Here is a 16,045-nt window from a genome sequence, read left to right on the forward strand (position 1 = left end):
AAAATTATCTTTTATATTTGTGCAGAAGGCAACACATATCAGTGCCTTTGCGGAAAATGGGTTGTAGCGACTTTTGAGCTGGTTGGCTGGTTAGAATGTGTTGCTACTTGTCCCTTAACCCATTTACATCCATAACTTTAGAAAAGGATAGCAGCATCAGTAGAAGCCTATGCAGCAAGTACAAGAAGAGAAACATGTCTCCGTAGCAGTGTGCTGCAGAGACTCCGCCAGGACTCCGACCTGGACAGATGTGACACCGCAGGAGTTCAGGGATACACCGCCATCCATAACAGCAGCCAAAGTCCGGGAACCTGTATACCTGAATGGCAGATTTTCAATCGACTCACAAAACCTCCGTGAAACATGTAAGTTAGCATAATATGTTGTAGAATTTCAGAGTTATGTATAAACATTTATGCGCACTGTTTGTGAACTTCCTTCTCCTCACGTTCGGCGCATCCATGTGCTGTTTTTAGAGAAAGAGTTCATCAAGCCAGCAGCGCAACACGTGAAAGCAGCCAAATCTGTAAGGTTTCCGATTTTTAAGCCTAGCCCAGGCTGTAATGTGTTTATTTGTGCACAGTTGTCTCGTAAAAGGGACCGCTTATCCTGCAATCTTTTTACTAATCACCCGGACACACGTCTACAAGGCGTGGGCTCCCACCCGCATTAGATTTAGTATCGCCGTTATCACTGCCTAATATACCAGATGGGAAGCCGTGGCTCATCTGTACAGCTAACGCGAACTGCATATACACCCTCCCCCCCATCTTTATTTCTTGTTCTCTCTCTCATCTGACTCCTGGCTGAGATAAGAGCCCTCCTCCAACCAAACACCAATAAGAATCCGGTCCGCTCCTTTCAGTCCTCTACTCCCTCTTCCCTTCTCCCTTCTCCCTTCTGTTCTCTCCAACGGTCCTCCTCTCCGGTGGTCCTTTGGTTTCGGAGTCAGCATCACTCACTCTCCGACCTACAGCACAGGACTACGCTCAGCCCGACAGAGGAACATGTTGCTGCAGAAACTGGTACGGTAAGACTACAAGTACAAGTTTTAGCTGCAGGTCACTTCAGAATATGGACACCGCTGTGCGTAAATCCGTGCGCAATTACGCATTTGACCGTGTGTTTTGGTAGTTTGCGTTATTCATTGTGACTGAAAGGACCTGATGTTCTTAACTTTTTTTCCGAGCAGCCCCTCTTCCCTCTTTCCCTCCCGCTGCTAAGCATTTGCAGAACAATTGTAGGTTCGTTTGTCATTTCCAAGTGGCGAACACTTCGTCAAACTATCAAAGGCGATTGTTATGCGGATGCGGGTGGTCCCTATTCACTCCGAACTGACCACCAAGCACCAGTCTTGACAGGTCATCGAGAAACTTGCGTTAGACCAATTCCAGTAAAGGAGGAGCGCGCTGAATCAGTGTTTTGTGATCAAGTGTCCAGAAATATCGTTTTAATGCTTAACAAGCTTCTGAAAATCTACATTTTAGAATTAATTTTGGAGCAGCCAGTGCACCACAGAAGGCTCAGTCCCCCGAGACTGGTTATTTTCTTCATTATAGCAAACTTTAGGATAAAAAGACAAGGCATTTTGCCATAATAATTTGAAAAAAATCTGTAACATTACATACAATAATCAGGCAGACCTGACAGGCTCTGCAAAAGAATAATGTGCTGAAAGTACATGTCTAGTGAGTGGCTGTTGTTTCTCTGCCCCCTGTGTTGACTCTAAAGGAGAATAAACCTCATGACCTTTTGATAAGCCTGTGCAGCAGTTATATAAATGACTGTTCTAATGTCAGATGTGTTGTTGTCTCAGTTTGTTTGGATCTTGTCAGTCCTGTGTGGCACCGGTGCGTGTTCGGGATTTGTCTACGACCGGCCCAAACGCTCAGGAGAGGACGGGACTTCAGCCAGGACTGAGTGTGAGTACGCAGTTCTTGTTACTGGGAAACATAGAACATCTTTGAACCGCTTGACCCCGAGCTAGCAACATTCACACAAGTGAGGTGGCCTTGGAAAAGGCACTGAACCCCCCCCACCTTCACAGTGGCCATTCTGTAACTGACCCTGACCTCCGACCTCCTTGTGGACAGTAGGCAAGAGAAAAGTTCAAGAGTATCAAATATGAGTAAGCAGTGAACCTGGATTGTCTGTCAAATGAAAGAAAATTTCACTGAGTCAAGTGTTAGAAGAACACCTGGGAATGCATTTTTTCCTTTAGTGTGATATCATTTCAGCAAAAAGAGCATTTCCTTCCTTCTTAGGCGTTAATACAATATTACATTATGTGTTATTTGATATACAGTATGTGGCTCATTCCACTTTAACACAAAGAAATGTGTGCTTGCTACTCCTCGTCACAGTAGGCACAGGGCTGAGCTTTGAGCAGCTGAACTGAACAGTGATTTTCACAGACTGTAACAATGTAATCGTTTCTACAGCCCTGAAGGGTTGTAACCATCCAGCATTTTATATATAACAGTAGATCAGTCATCATGACGTCACACTAGTGCTGACACGGTAAAACCCATAAGTCAATGAACAGATTAATCAACAATCATTTTGATAATCAATCTTTTAAGTCATTTATCAGGCGAAAACGTTCTGTGGTTCTAGTTTCTCAGATGGGAAGTTTTGCTTCTTTTTGAGCTGAATATCTTTGGGGGGGTTTTGACCGTTGGTTGGACAGAACGAGCATTTTATGTGCTAAAAGATTGATTGGTGGTGGCTTTCTGCTGTCAAATGAAGGGGAACAATGCGAAGGAGCATTAAGCTTATGTGAAAGCTGCTCAGAACTGTGTTCGACACTCATCAACTACACAAGTGTGTTCAGTAAAGCAAACCTGAGAAAAGGTGACACACTTTAATTTAGTTGCCAAAGTGTCTCAGCACAGGCCATGTGAAGTGTGTTTTGGACCTGCATTAATGTATCTTGGCCAATTGTAGGTAGGACATGCCTAAAGCTACGCTCCAGGTCCAAGACACACACAGAAAACAACTTTTGAGAGTTTGTTTTAAAGCAGAGTAAATCTTGAACCCTATGTGAGTATCAAGTGCAATCAGTCACCCCAACATCACCCAGAGTGACACCCGTCCACCCCCGGCTGTCTCCAAGATCACTCCTCTAAACGTGAACAACATGAAGCAACTTTCCACTCCAGCAACTGCAGCTCCAGAGGAATTTCTCCTGCTCGATTTTTTTACTGGGTTATTTTCTATATGAAGTGTCTGCCAGCGCATACGAAATGAGCTGCAGAGAGTATGTGGCGGTGGTGGGGGTTACAACGGATCACTGTGACCCTGCGAGGTCGGGATTGGACAGCCTGTGTGTTTTGTATTTTTTTGAGGAGAGAGAGTGTGTTTGTGTTGCTCTACCTTGAGTCAATATTAAGAGAGCATTGCAGCTCATTTTCTGCTCCTGATTCTCAAACCCTGTCGGCAAAAGAAGGCAGAGGCTTGCTTCGCTGTGCCGTAGATTGTCATGGCGACAGGCGACGGCTGCAGTCTTTTCTGGAACTTGGTTGCTGTATTTTTTGCTACACTGAGTGGGAATTTGCAAGAAATTTAAAACACGTGGCACAACTCTTCAAGGCTTTTTTTAACCAAGGGTTTTAGTCTTTGCTTCATAACAATGGCATCTCAAGTTATTTACAGCTTCTTTACAACCCATTAACTTCTCGACACTTAAAAATCACCATATAAAACAAGACTGCAGCCATCTTTTCAAAATAGTTTTTGCAGAATACAATATTTACTCTAAAAACAAGATAAACAACATTACAACCAAGTTTTTTTTAGTTGTTTGTTTTTACAAAAGATAATACTTCATCCTAACCAATCAGTGGGTAAATGGGTTGAATCTCCACTTTCATTACAAAATAAAATAGCAAATTCTATACTCATTCTATCAGATTTTTCAAAACACAGTATACTCAAATCTCCTCCATCTCTGAACACTTATGGATAACCCGATCACCATCTGTCAGCACCTGGATGTTTAAGTCAATCAGCTTATGAAATCTGTTACATGAAGAATGCTAAAAATACAAACTTACCGGAAGGCAAGCAATCTGCTCCGGTCGATCTTAGCGACTGTAATGTGGGGAAAAATGTCAACGAACAGGATTTACTCTGACCAGAAAGGTCTCTTCCATTTAAAGGTTTAATGTGTAACTTTTTTGTCTAAAAACGACTAGACCTATGTTATATATTTTCTTGAGTTGTGTACTTACATTATCCCAAATGTTTCCAACAATTTTCGAACCTAGACAAATCTGTGATTTTAATCACGGTAACGCTGCGTTTCATTTGGTCGCCTGTCAATGGCGTCATGTCCCCTTTGCGCATGCGTCAGCATTGTGGTTGTCTGCCAGAATATATAGTCATAAATTGACTTTTTACGATGCACTCTTTAGATCTTGGTCGTTTTTAACTATATATTTTAACCGGATGAAGGACGCAGATGCTGAGGTGGTGAATTGAAGCCAGATTGTATAACGACTCACACATTTAATTTCACTTCATATCAAACATTAGTTATAGATCCACATTATCATTAACATTCAAACCAGCAGTGTTATTTGTACTTGCACTTGTAGTGAGCCATAACTATTCCTTAAGCAATTGTAAAAGATAGAAGCCAACTCAAATCTTAAATCACAGTCCGCTCGATATGTCATCAGCGCTGTCTCACCACCACATTCCCCACCCCCGGAGGAGAGGGCCGGACTGTAACTGATGGAATCATCATCGGTTGTAGTGCATCAAATAGCATTAAAGAATTGCAGAACAGAGCGTCAGTAGTTTTTAATAATATCTTCAAATACCGTGCATATATCGCCAAGTACGATTTTAGTTGTTATATAGTTTTTGTGTGTAAAATCGCTGCAGTGAACACAACTGTACACGTACACGCGAGAAGCTGACTGCAATGAGGGTGATGGTGGTGAAGACAACAACTCCCATGATTCCACGCTATTTCACAACATCATCAATGTCTTTTGTTATTGTTTTGATGCAGCAGAAATTACATACTGTGCCTTAAAATAAAGCGGTGCCTACAGTGGCAGAGCTAAACGCATCAGCACACCAATCAGGGTGAGGAAGCAATCCTGCACCTACTTTGGTTTTTACATGGTGGTTGACTTTAATGGAGTAGGCCTTTCTCAGTGAAGAGCATGGGCCGTTTTCACAGAAGCCATTTTGACATGTCACAGAAAAGCACAGCTGTAAAAACGTAAATGAATGATGGCTGACTTCCATTTAGCGGCTTCAGATTCAGGGTGCTGGTACGGTGCATGCTGGCTCACTGAGACACTTGAACAGAATGAAGCCATCGGTGTTATTAGTAACACCTGTGCTTTTCCTACTGTGAAAAGTCAAAATGTCTGCTGTGTAAAAGGCCTGTTGAGCGTGAAAGTTCCCATTGTTGCTTTTACAGTAGTTTGACCAAAAAAAAAAATCTCATTCATTTTTTATTATTTTACACCTGCCTGACCTTGTGTTTTTTCTACTTTAAAGGTTGCTAAGAACATTCCCTAAAGTAACATCATTCTCCTCATTATTCTAAGAAAAAATCCTGTTTTTGAGAATGAATGTTATCAACAGAGCTCTCTCAATATGGATTCTAATCTAGTTCCTTGTCCACAAGGATTTAGAAATTCAAAATGCCATCCCTTTTTAGGAGCAACTTTTCTTAATCTCCCTTTACGAAAGAGTTTCATTAGCAGAGCTAAAGCTGTATGTGCTCTAGTAGGCTGAGACAAAAAAAAAGCAAAGTTTTCGCCTTTGACCTGTAGTCCACACCCACTGCGACAGAGCCGGAGTGAGTCTCAGAGCAAAGAGGGTATTGATGTTGTACCACGCTGAGTCTACACTGCTGTGCCAGCTAGCCGGGCAGCATAAATAATTTAAAGTGTAACGACTCAGTTCCTCCACATAGAGTACATATGCACATGTACTTGCAAAAATACACACACACACGCACACATGTCCACACAGGAACACACAAACACGTGCTGACAAACTCCTGTTGGCATCCTTTGGTTTTCTCTGTGAGCAAGGTTGTTTTTTCACGAGTTAGTAGACAAGGAGCATGTTGTTAGAAATATAGCAATAACTCTGTCTCACTCTCAGATCTCCAGGATGTCTTCAGTTAGATTCAGATGTCTTCTTCTCGCTCTGTGTTGGGATCCAAACCGGGCCACTGTCCTTTGGGTCCTAAGTGGACAAGAGTGTTATTGTGTTTTATTACACGGCTTTGTTGAATACTCGATTCAATTCATTTATGGCATTCTACGGTCTGTTATTTCTGAAGAGCAGTCCGCTGCTATGAATAACAGACCATTGCTATGGATGCAGTTCTGATCATAGACTCCTGAGTCCAATCATATCAATCTGCAGAAAGAAGTCCTGTGGCAAAAAAACGCTTTAAAATCATTTTTAAATCAATTAACTTAATATTTGGTGTCAAATGATTGGTTTTTCAGTAAGTATCCGTGTAATAAGCAGGATAATGCGGGATAATTAATCCCTTCATGGTCCTGCATCACCCTGTCGGGGTTAATTTCACAATAATGACTGTCTCTCTGTACATACATCCCTTACGTACAACCTGAGTGTCCCTGTCGTGAGACAGAATTACCACAGTTTGCCACATGGCTTACAGACCTTTTGTCACACTTGTTATTAGTTATTATCAAATATAACCAACCACATTTTTGTTGTTGACAAAGTATTATAGTATGTAGTGATTCTGTAGTATTTATGACTGGAGGTCAATACAGGTTGATACTTTTAATTTCCTTTTAAAGACGTGTGAACGGTGCAGCCATTCATTCATTTTTTGGACAATATACAGTAGCTTCAAAGATGCCTTCTCTGATTTTGTTATTTCACCCACTGACCACTGCTTATGTTTTGGGACTCACAAATGACAGGTGTTGAGTTCATCATCAACAGTGACATATGTGGGCTCCACAAAATCAGGGATTATGGTTTAAAGTCACAGTGAAATAGCAATGTGTCAAATTCAGCGAATATCTCCTCACGGTCCGCTAGCTAAAGTTAAAAACTCCGGTGTTTGTACACAGCCCCGGCTCTGTAAACGGGAAATAAATAAAGTGCCTCGGACCGAGCCACACAACACTATTCCAGCCACGATTTGTGTGTCAGGTAACGTTAAATGACTTGCCCACGGACATTCAGCTTGCTTTCTAGTTTTCCAAGATATGCTGTAGTTGTGATGTTAGCTACAGTAGCAGGAGAGTTGTGTGCATCGCTGTCTGGAGCTGCTGTGCTGCTCTGGGAAACCGCCTCGTCCTCTCTGGCTGTTAGCTTCGCAGCAGCAGCTGTAGGGACAGTTTGCTAACCCACAACCTAGCTAAGCTAACCCACAACCTAGCTAACGTTAGTTACATTACTTGCTGTGTCGTTGTTCGCTCTGTATCATGGTATTTGTCATGGTGTTGGATTTCTCCAGAATTGCACACCCCACCATTAGGCTTTCATAATCGACAACATAATCGACACATTTCTGAGTAAAATAGAATATGGGAGCTGGGTATAATTTTGAGAGAACATTTTTGCCAAGTGGTATCTAAACACACACCTCTGACCCATGATATCTCTCCTCTAGTTACTATGACCCACCAGCTAACGAAGCTTAGTGCGTTTTTCAGTGTTGTCAGGTGCCACAAACAAACAAAAAACCATAAAACTGCAATACAAGGAGCTGCCGCACACTGGAATCACAGCTCCCTTTAATTGTTTTAGCAATGTTTCGACCATCTACAGGTCCTCAGGCAAATACCCACAGGAAGGAAATCTAATCCCATTCATATGTATCAAGATATCCTTGTCAAAGGAAAATTAAAAAGAAACATTAATATGAATAGACAGAATTATAATTCAAATGAGCCTTGCACAAACCTCTAATCAATATTTTATAAAAGATACAATAAAAATATCACAATCACATTTCATGTATTTGTAACAGGGTGGCTGCCAATAAGTTAACAAGACACCGGGGTGCAAAAAGAGTCATCAAAAAGCACATCAGCAGACTATCAATAGGATCAGCTTCATACCATTTCACTGTTATAGAAAAAGAACACCTAAAACTATGACACAACAAAATGATTTAGAATTATTGATCATACAAAGGGCTTAATTATACATATACGATAATTATGGTACACCTGAGAGGTTACCTGTTTGTCTCATATCACATTTGACTAGATACATTTATTTCTACACTTCTGAGTTCAGGCTGAGTCATCAGATATATCTTAACATTGTACAGGAACAGAAAAGCAAGGGATTTTTATATTTAAAAACTAAATATTTTTGACATACACTACCAAAAAGTTTGGAGTCACCTGTTATATTGATGTTTTAGAATAATTAAATGATTAAAACCTCCGCTTAGTCGATGTCCCCACAGTGCTGCACGACGGGAGAATACTGTCGTAACCTTTTTCTCCTCCAAATACTCTATTTTTAATTTGTTTTCCAGTCCAGAAAAGCTAGGTGAGCCTAGATCTTTTTTTGAACCACAACTGTGCAACTGGGCTCTAAATATTTTGGGAACCCGTTTTCTTCGGGCCCTCTGCAGTCCAGTGGTTAGACTGAATAGGTTTAAACTGTGATTTGTCAGTCCATTAGTATGTTCAGCTGATCCACTTCCAACAGTGCTAACTCTAGACTAACCTACTATTTCTATTCTGAAGTTTTAAGAATAGCTTTGCTAAAGCAACACGCCTGTTAATTCCAGCTTGTTAGAGGCATTATTGTGCACTTGACACTGAAACAGGAACCTGTTCCTATTTAAATCTGCACAGATTTTAATGCTAAGCTTCCAAATTCTTTTACCAGTGACTGCTGATTTCTTATATTCTTGTTTAACTGTTGTTCAGAGGCATCTTTGTCTCTTTCTGCCCTTTCAGTTGCCAGTGTGGTTAAACCATTGTACAGCGTTTTGTTCTCCTTGTACAAAACATTCCATTTTTTGCAAACCCTTCATACAAAATAACATTTATTTGTAAAGAGGACTTTCTGCAACCTAAAAGCATGAAAGACCATTCAGAAATACAGAGTATTCCTCTCGCCCATCTGATTGTACCGAATCCAGCTTTTGTGGCAGGCGACTCCAAACTTGTGAGCGGTAGTGTATAATTGACAGATTGCGAGAGACAAGCAGAACAGTTAATGCAGAAACACAGGATTTTGTTTCCTTGCAGTATATCTTTAAGATGTCTTCATGTTTTACTCCTCTGCACTATGATAGAGCACCTTCATCAACACTGTCTTACTCTGCTCACAGTGAATGTGATGTGAAATACAAAGCTGGATTTACCAGTGTTGCATCTTGTGGTGTTTGTGTCACAAAACAGCATATTACTAAATATCAGCACTGACTGAAACCTGGAGCAGTTTCTGGTCTGGGAGCAGGTGGTCCGCTGGAGCAGTTTACTGATCATTTCTGCACATTGAAGTTCAACCAGTTTTCAGATGTGTTTCAGCAGTGTTTGGAGACACCAAAGTGCAAGGCCGTGCAGAGCAACTTCATCCCACAGCAGGAAATACAAATAACATAAAAGTGTAGTTTCCTAAACACTCACTGAATCTCTGTTTCTTTGGTCCTCAGCTCGCTCTGCGTATCAGTACGTGCCGACCTCCGGCTCCTGCAGGAACAGGTGTTTTGAGCTGGTTGAGTTGGAGCCACCAAACTGTCGCTGTGACAACCTGTGCAAGACCTACAACGGCTGCTGCTCGGACTTTGATCAGCTCTGCCTCAGGAAAGGTCCTCGATCATCCTCCCTGCCGCTTGTCTTCTGACTTGTTTTTTACGTAGCTTTCCATGGCCTCTGTCTTAGTACTTTCACCAAAAGTGTTACTATGAGTTCTGTTATTTTGAGCCATGTCTGAATAATTAAAAAGAAAAGGTATCATGATTTAAACTCACTTGCACAGTTTAATTTTAGAGATATGCTGAATTTAGAGAAAAACAAGAATAGACATTTTGCTGGGATTTGAAAAACAGTAATGACTCCCAGATTCTTGGCAGTGTGTTTGATATCAGAGGAAAGGGACTCTGGTCAGGTCGGAGAGGCCAAATAAAACCATCTCAGATTTTTTTGTCATTAAGCTGGAGGAAATCCTTGGACATCCGGCATTTAATAACCGTCAGGTGGTCAAGAATTGGATGCTTGTTCTAGTCAGTTGAACCTACAGACATTTCTTAAACATGTGAGTTTGATTCTCATTGGAAAAATACTTTTGCTAAGCTAAGCCTTTTAATCAAGATTTGCAAATATCTGGGTATAATTTTAAAGCCTGATCATCTAGCTTTGTTGTGGAAATGAGCCATGGACTTGTCAAGCATGCACTAGATGTGGGCCTGAACAGGTTTCTTACTTGTAATGCAAGCTGTACTCGTTTGTTGCTATTTCTCCCTGTTCATGTATTGCCGTCTCTCTGTTGGTCTGTCAACATTTCCCCCCTGCTACTTCCAGTGTTGGTGGTCTGATTTCATGTTCTCTCCTTCAGCCTGGTGGTCTTTGGCTTACCACTGCCTCACCACTGTAGCCTTCCCTGTGTCTGAAAATGATGCTTTACTTGTTTTTGTGGTTGTACTTGGGTCTTTACCCTGACAGTGTCAAATCCTACGCTACGCTACAACTCTCATCTGGTGTTCTCATCTTGAGAATTTGGCCAGAATACATGCAATGTTGTCAATGTTTGTCCCAAACTGCTGAGTGCTCAGTTGTAAAGTTTGCAGCCAAACCACTGTTACATTCATATATCAGCTTTCATTTCTCAGTGCTTGTGGTTTCAGCACTTATTTATCAGATTAGTTGTGTATATATCAAGGAGTCTACAGTTTTTATTCCCCGCTGGTTCTTATGTGAACATCTTTTCTTGAACTAACGTTCCTCCTATGTTCCCGTGTACAGAGGGAGGTTATGAGTGCAGTAAAGATCGGTGTGGGGAGACTCGAAATGAACAACATGCCTGCCACTGCTCTGATGACTGTCTGGCCAGAGGAGACTGTTGTACCAACTACAAGACACTGTGTAAAGGTTTGCATTTCTTTAATCATACGTTCTGATTTGCATGGAAAGGCTTACAATCTAGATCCAAGATTTTCAGGACACCTGTATGTCTTATCTTGCACCTCGCCGAGCAAGAAAAAGTGCTCTGCTAACTTCAGGCTAGATAGCTAACATAAATTAGCTAAAGAGCTGTCACTTTGAACAGTTTAAACTTACAACCAATTATCAACACCAGTCAGTTTAGATGCTAAATGCTGTGGTCATTTTTCTTTAATACAAATAGGAACAAAACGCTGTCTGTCCTTTGCTTGTAAGCTACAGTTAACAGCCCACATTTGTTTCCTATCAGTGTGTTTACATGTATTTATTAGTCTCTATTAAGCTGATCTCTTAAACATCATGTAAACGAGAAACCTCATCTCTATAGTCAGTTAGGGGATTATAGAAACCTGGTTTTGCCTGCTAGATTTCTCTTGGAGTTATGTATGTGCATAACCGGGTTTCTAAATGGCTTTTTACAATTACAAGTGTGCATTACAAAAACCAACACAAAGTAGCCCCTAGAAGTCTAAACAAGTCGGTTTCCACCACTGAACATTTGATTATTTGTAAAATAGTAAATGTAAAAGACACTTTATCTCTGCATGCCCCTGCTGGCTCAGCTGTCAGTCAACACATTCAGCTTCTCACCCACTCAGAAATTTGGAGGCTGAAGGAGCATTTCTGATGTATCTTTAAAGACTTCTGTTTCCTTTCTATAATCCAAAAATACAGTATTCACAATATATTTGAAAATCAGGCCGTTCACTAGTTTGTGTTGTTCATACATCATTGTATCACGGGCGACTGTGGCTTAGTGTTAGAGTGGGTCGTCCACCAATCAGAAGGTCGGCGGTCGATCCCGGCTTTTCCCCAGCCCACATGTCGAAGTGTCCTTGGGCAAGATACTGAACCCCAAATTGCTCCTGAGGGCTGTGCCTTTGGTGTGTGAGTGTGTGTGAATCATTTACTTTCTCAGAATGTGCGTGTATGGGGTGAATGTGATATGTAGTTGAAGCGCTTTGAGTAGTCAGAAAAGACTAGAAAAGCGCTATGTAAGTACAGTCCATTTACCATTTATCTCTCTGATCATGTCCTTTCAGGAGACACTTCATGGCTTCAAGATGAGTGTGAGGAGATCAAGACGGCTGAATGTCCTGCTGGGTACGTCAACATCTGAGCAGTAAAGGAAAATAAATTGATCAATCTATCAAGTGATTTTAATCATAAGCCTTGGTGTGAACATTCTCTAATTTCAGCAATGAGCAGTTTGTTTCCTCTTGTAAAGCTTTTTTATGTGCCACACGAGGATTGAACTTGGCTGATCAAGTTTCATTCATTTCATATAACAGCATTTTTTCAGAAATGTTCCTTCCTCCTCTGATGGTGTGTGTGTGTGTGTGTGTGTGTGTGTGTGTGTGTGTGTGTGTGTGTGTGTGTGTGTGTGTGTGTGTGTGTGTGTGTGTGTGTGTGTGTGTGTGTGTGTGTGTGTGTGTGTGTGTGCAGGTTTGTGCGCCCACCTCTCATCATGCTGTCAGTGGATGGATTTAGAGCTTCTTACGTGAAAAGAGGAAACGCTGTCATACCCAACATCGAGAAACTCAGTAAGACCTGGATGGGATAATGACAAAGACTTGGTTTAGCTGTATGATCGCTACGTTCTTTCCTTGGCAAGGCGGAAGACTATGTTGATGTGGCGATTTCTGGAGCCATGAACATCAATAGACAACTGATTTTATGCTATTTGTGGATGTCTCTGTGCAAATCGAGGAGTTTCCTTTGCCCTGCTTTCCCTTTCAGGAACATGTGGAACCCATGCTCCATACATGAGACCTGTTTACCCCTCCAAAACTTTCCCCAACCTCTACTCACTGGCTACGGTATGGCACAAGAGTGCTGATGTTGTCAACAATAATCAGCTTGTCAGTTGTTGTCAGTGTCATTTGCCTTCAGTGTTTACAGGACTTTACCTCAGCTGTATCTTAAAATGATCTGCTAACATTAGCTCAAAGTACAGCTGAGGCTAACTAAGTATAGTTGAAGCTGAATAGGTTAGCTTGCTTATGTGAGTGTGCTAATGTGTACAGTTCTTTTGCTGTAATGTTGACATTTCAGTAGTACTTAAATATACTTAGATATTTTCTACTTTGAGTTACAGCTAGGAGTCTGAGCAGTTTTTGCCACCCGATCTGGTTGCTCATAGTAACGGTCTTCACGATATGAAGTGGAGTAGTATATGCCTAAACTCCATTATGGTTCCACTGAAGTGAAATATCGTGGTAACATAAGCAAGCACAGCATGCTAACATCCGCATTAAGTAACTATAGCTGTCAATTAAATGCAGTGGAGTAAAAAGTACAATATTTCCCTCCAAAATATAGTTAAAAAGAAGCTTAAAATAAAACACAAGTAAAGTACAAGTACCTCAAAATAGTTTGAGAACAGTATTTGAGTAAATGTGAATGTGCAGTCCTCCACTGGAAATGTCCTAAAATGGCTACCCTTACTGTAGCATTGAAGCTGGGCAATCACAGTATGCATGTAACGCACACACTCTTATACAGTATAATCTTTAAATATGTTTGTATACAGAGAAAAGAACCACCAATCAAGTACAGTTATTAAATGACAAATATTATTGGCCTAAGCATAATCTCAGTTTGAATCTCTCTCAGGGTCTCTACCCAGAGTCACATGGTATCATTGGCAACTCCATGTACGACCCGGTGTTTGATGCCACCTTCACCCTGAGAAGCAGAGAGAAACTCAATCATCGCTGGTGGGGAGGACAGCCAGTAAGTACTGGCTCTTCTCTTCTCTTCTCTCAGTTGTAGTCTTTCTTTTTTACCATCTGCAGTTCATCAACACTGTGATTATATTTATTTGTGAGCAGACAAGGGTTTTCTTTTGTTTTTCTATTTGCTTTGACGATGGATAACTTAAGTGTGTGGCTTTGAATGTTAGTTCAAAGACAGGTCACAGATCAGAGGCCAACAAAAGCAGGAAAGACTTTTCTTTTGAAGCCAACTACAGTGGGAATAGCAGGATTTAGATCTAACAAACCAAGTCTGACAGGCTTTGTTATCCAATGATTAACCACAGCTGTTATATGTGATTAATGAAAGCTGGGTTGGGATCACTTTTAGTTCTTACAAGACCAAAGCTTTGACATTAAGTAGCCTGGCACTCTAGAGCTTCAGTTTTTGTGGATTTACTTAAAGAACAAACCTGCGCTATGATTTCATTTGTCAAATTGAGCAAAGAAAACACTGAGTCAGGATGCCATGCTAACTAACAAGGCTTCATCGGTATCTTTCAAAATACCTGACAAACACCTGCTAACCCAACCTTCTGTATGGTTTTGTATCAACTGGACTAACAGAAGTGGGACAATGCCCCCACACAGTGGGAGTCCTTCTTAGTGTATTGTAGTGAACTGTACACCATGACCTTGGTTTTCTCATGCTCATGTTATTGTTTGTATCCAGGGTAACGCTCCAGTAATATCCTGCTAAACTATGTCAGAATAATGAGACTGCACTGTTTGTCTCCTAGATCTGGATCACAGCGCTCAAACAGGGAGTGAAGGCTGCCACTTTCTTCTGGCCTGTGTAAGTCTACTTTTTACTTTCAGCTGCAAAATAGTTTCCTCAGTACATTTCCCAACCTTGTTCTTTCAGTGCAGTTTGCTGGTGCTCTGCATATGCGTCGGATGCCCAATCAATCTTTCACAGTACATGTCGTCCTTTTCTTTATAGTTTTGTTGTATTATGTTTCCCTTATCAATGCTTTGGCTGCATTGATAAGGGATGCATGTTGATGAATATTTCCCAATAATGTCTGATAATGTAGCTCCATGCAGAACACCCACAGAATGCTTTGTTCATTACGCCCCAAAGGTATGTACAACATCCTAAACCCTCATTTTGACAAAACTGCAATAGGGTTTTATCTAACACACTTAATGCGTCTATTTCAAACTTGCATTTCCATTAAGGATGACTAAACAACAACAATGATGAAAAATCACTACATCCACTCCAAACAAATTACAGTGATTCACACTTTTTCAGATTACCCTAAATTTAACAGGTTTTTAAAACTGATTCCTAAGGAACTGTATGAAAATAATGTTTTAGGGGGAGGGGTTCAGAAAAGGGAGAGGGTTGTGACTTTTTTCTTTTTTGCTGAAGCAGGGTAGTCAAATTTCTTTGGGAGACTGGGACAAGGTCTTCTATCCTACAGCAGCTTCACTTTCTCCTCCATCTTAACAGAAAGCAGAGCTACAGTAAAGTAAAACGTGTTCATATGTAACGTAAATGTGGCATATAAAGCGACAGTGAGAGAGGTCTTGGTTCAAAATTAAAGAATGGCACAATTTGATGATGATGCAGTTATAGTGCAGTGCTTCTAAACTTTGTTTTCCTGTCTGAGCTATTCTGGAATAGCTGGCATTTTTCTATTTGTTCATGTTGCCCGATAACTGAATCAGGGATTGTAAACAAAACTCGCAGGGAGTTGAATGTTGCGTGTTTAATATGCTGAATGCACTGTTTGTTATAATTGATCTACTCTGGTACCATTTGAGAACATGTTCATAAATTGCCAAAAATGAGCACTGGGACCTTTTATTGATGTTGGAGGCTTTACAACCATGAGAAAAATTTGATGTTTGGATTTTGTCCTCACTAATAATAGAACTGTACTGCAGGTTACAGACCTGAGGTAGTGCCACCTGAGCCAATATGGCATTGCCCAAACAAACTAAAAAAGTAAACTCTCCAGAGTTTAAATAAACATGTTTGGTGTTAATGTGCCTTGAAGACCACTGCAGATGCATCGTCTTATAAGTGATACTTCAGGGACTGTAAATTATTAGGTGGTGAAAGTCATCAGAACATGTCCGTGCATGTTGCTGGACACTCAGGCCGCTGCACTAAACCTATAGCCT

At 40.9% G+C, this 16,045-nt stretch overlaps 1 protein-coding gene across 5 annotated transcripts in view; it reads left to right on the top strand.

Moving 5' to 3' along the window:
- Positions 1-145: 145 nt before the first annotated feature.
- The window catches only part of enpp2 (ectonucleotide pyrophosphatase/phosphodiesterase 2), a 33,840-nt gene continuing 17,940 nt past the window's right edge, over positions 146-16,045 (top strand). For 2 of the 5 annotated variants that reach the window (XM_044206923.1, XM_044206925.1), the window contains exons 1-9: positions 146-365; positions 1,817-1,922; positions 9,647-9,802; positions 10,956-11,081; positions 12,197-12,257; positions 12,600-12,697; positions 12,894-12,973; positions 13,770-13,889; positions 14,650-14,705. In XM_044206923.1, the coding sequence (XP_044062858.1) occupies positions 324-365; positions 1,817-1,922; positions 9,647-9,802; positions 10,956-11,081; positions 12,197-12,257; positions 12,600-12,697; positions 12,894-12,973; positions 13,770-13,889; positions 14,650-14,705 (845 nt within the window). In that variant the 5' untranslated portion in view covers positions 146-323. Of the gene's footprint in view, positions 366-875; positions 1,026-1,815; positions 1,923-9,646; positions 9,803-10,955; positions 11,082-12,196; positions 12,258-12,599; positions 12,698-12,893; positions 12,974-13,769; positions 13,890-14,649; positions 14,706-16,045 lie in introns of those variants that run through there. The other 3 variants (XM_044206924.1, XM_044206926.1, XM_044206927.1) reach the window with 2 other exon arrangements.

This window comes from Siniperca chuatsi, linkage group LG9 (assembly GCF_020085105.1).
Source record: "Siniperca chuatsi isolate FFG_IHB_CAS linkage group LG9, ASM2008510v1, whole genome shotgun sequence".
NCBI lineage: Eukaryota > Metazoa > Chordata > Actinopteri > Centrarchiformes > Sinipercidae > Siniperca > Siniperca chuatsi.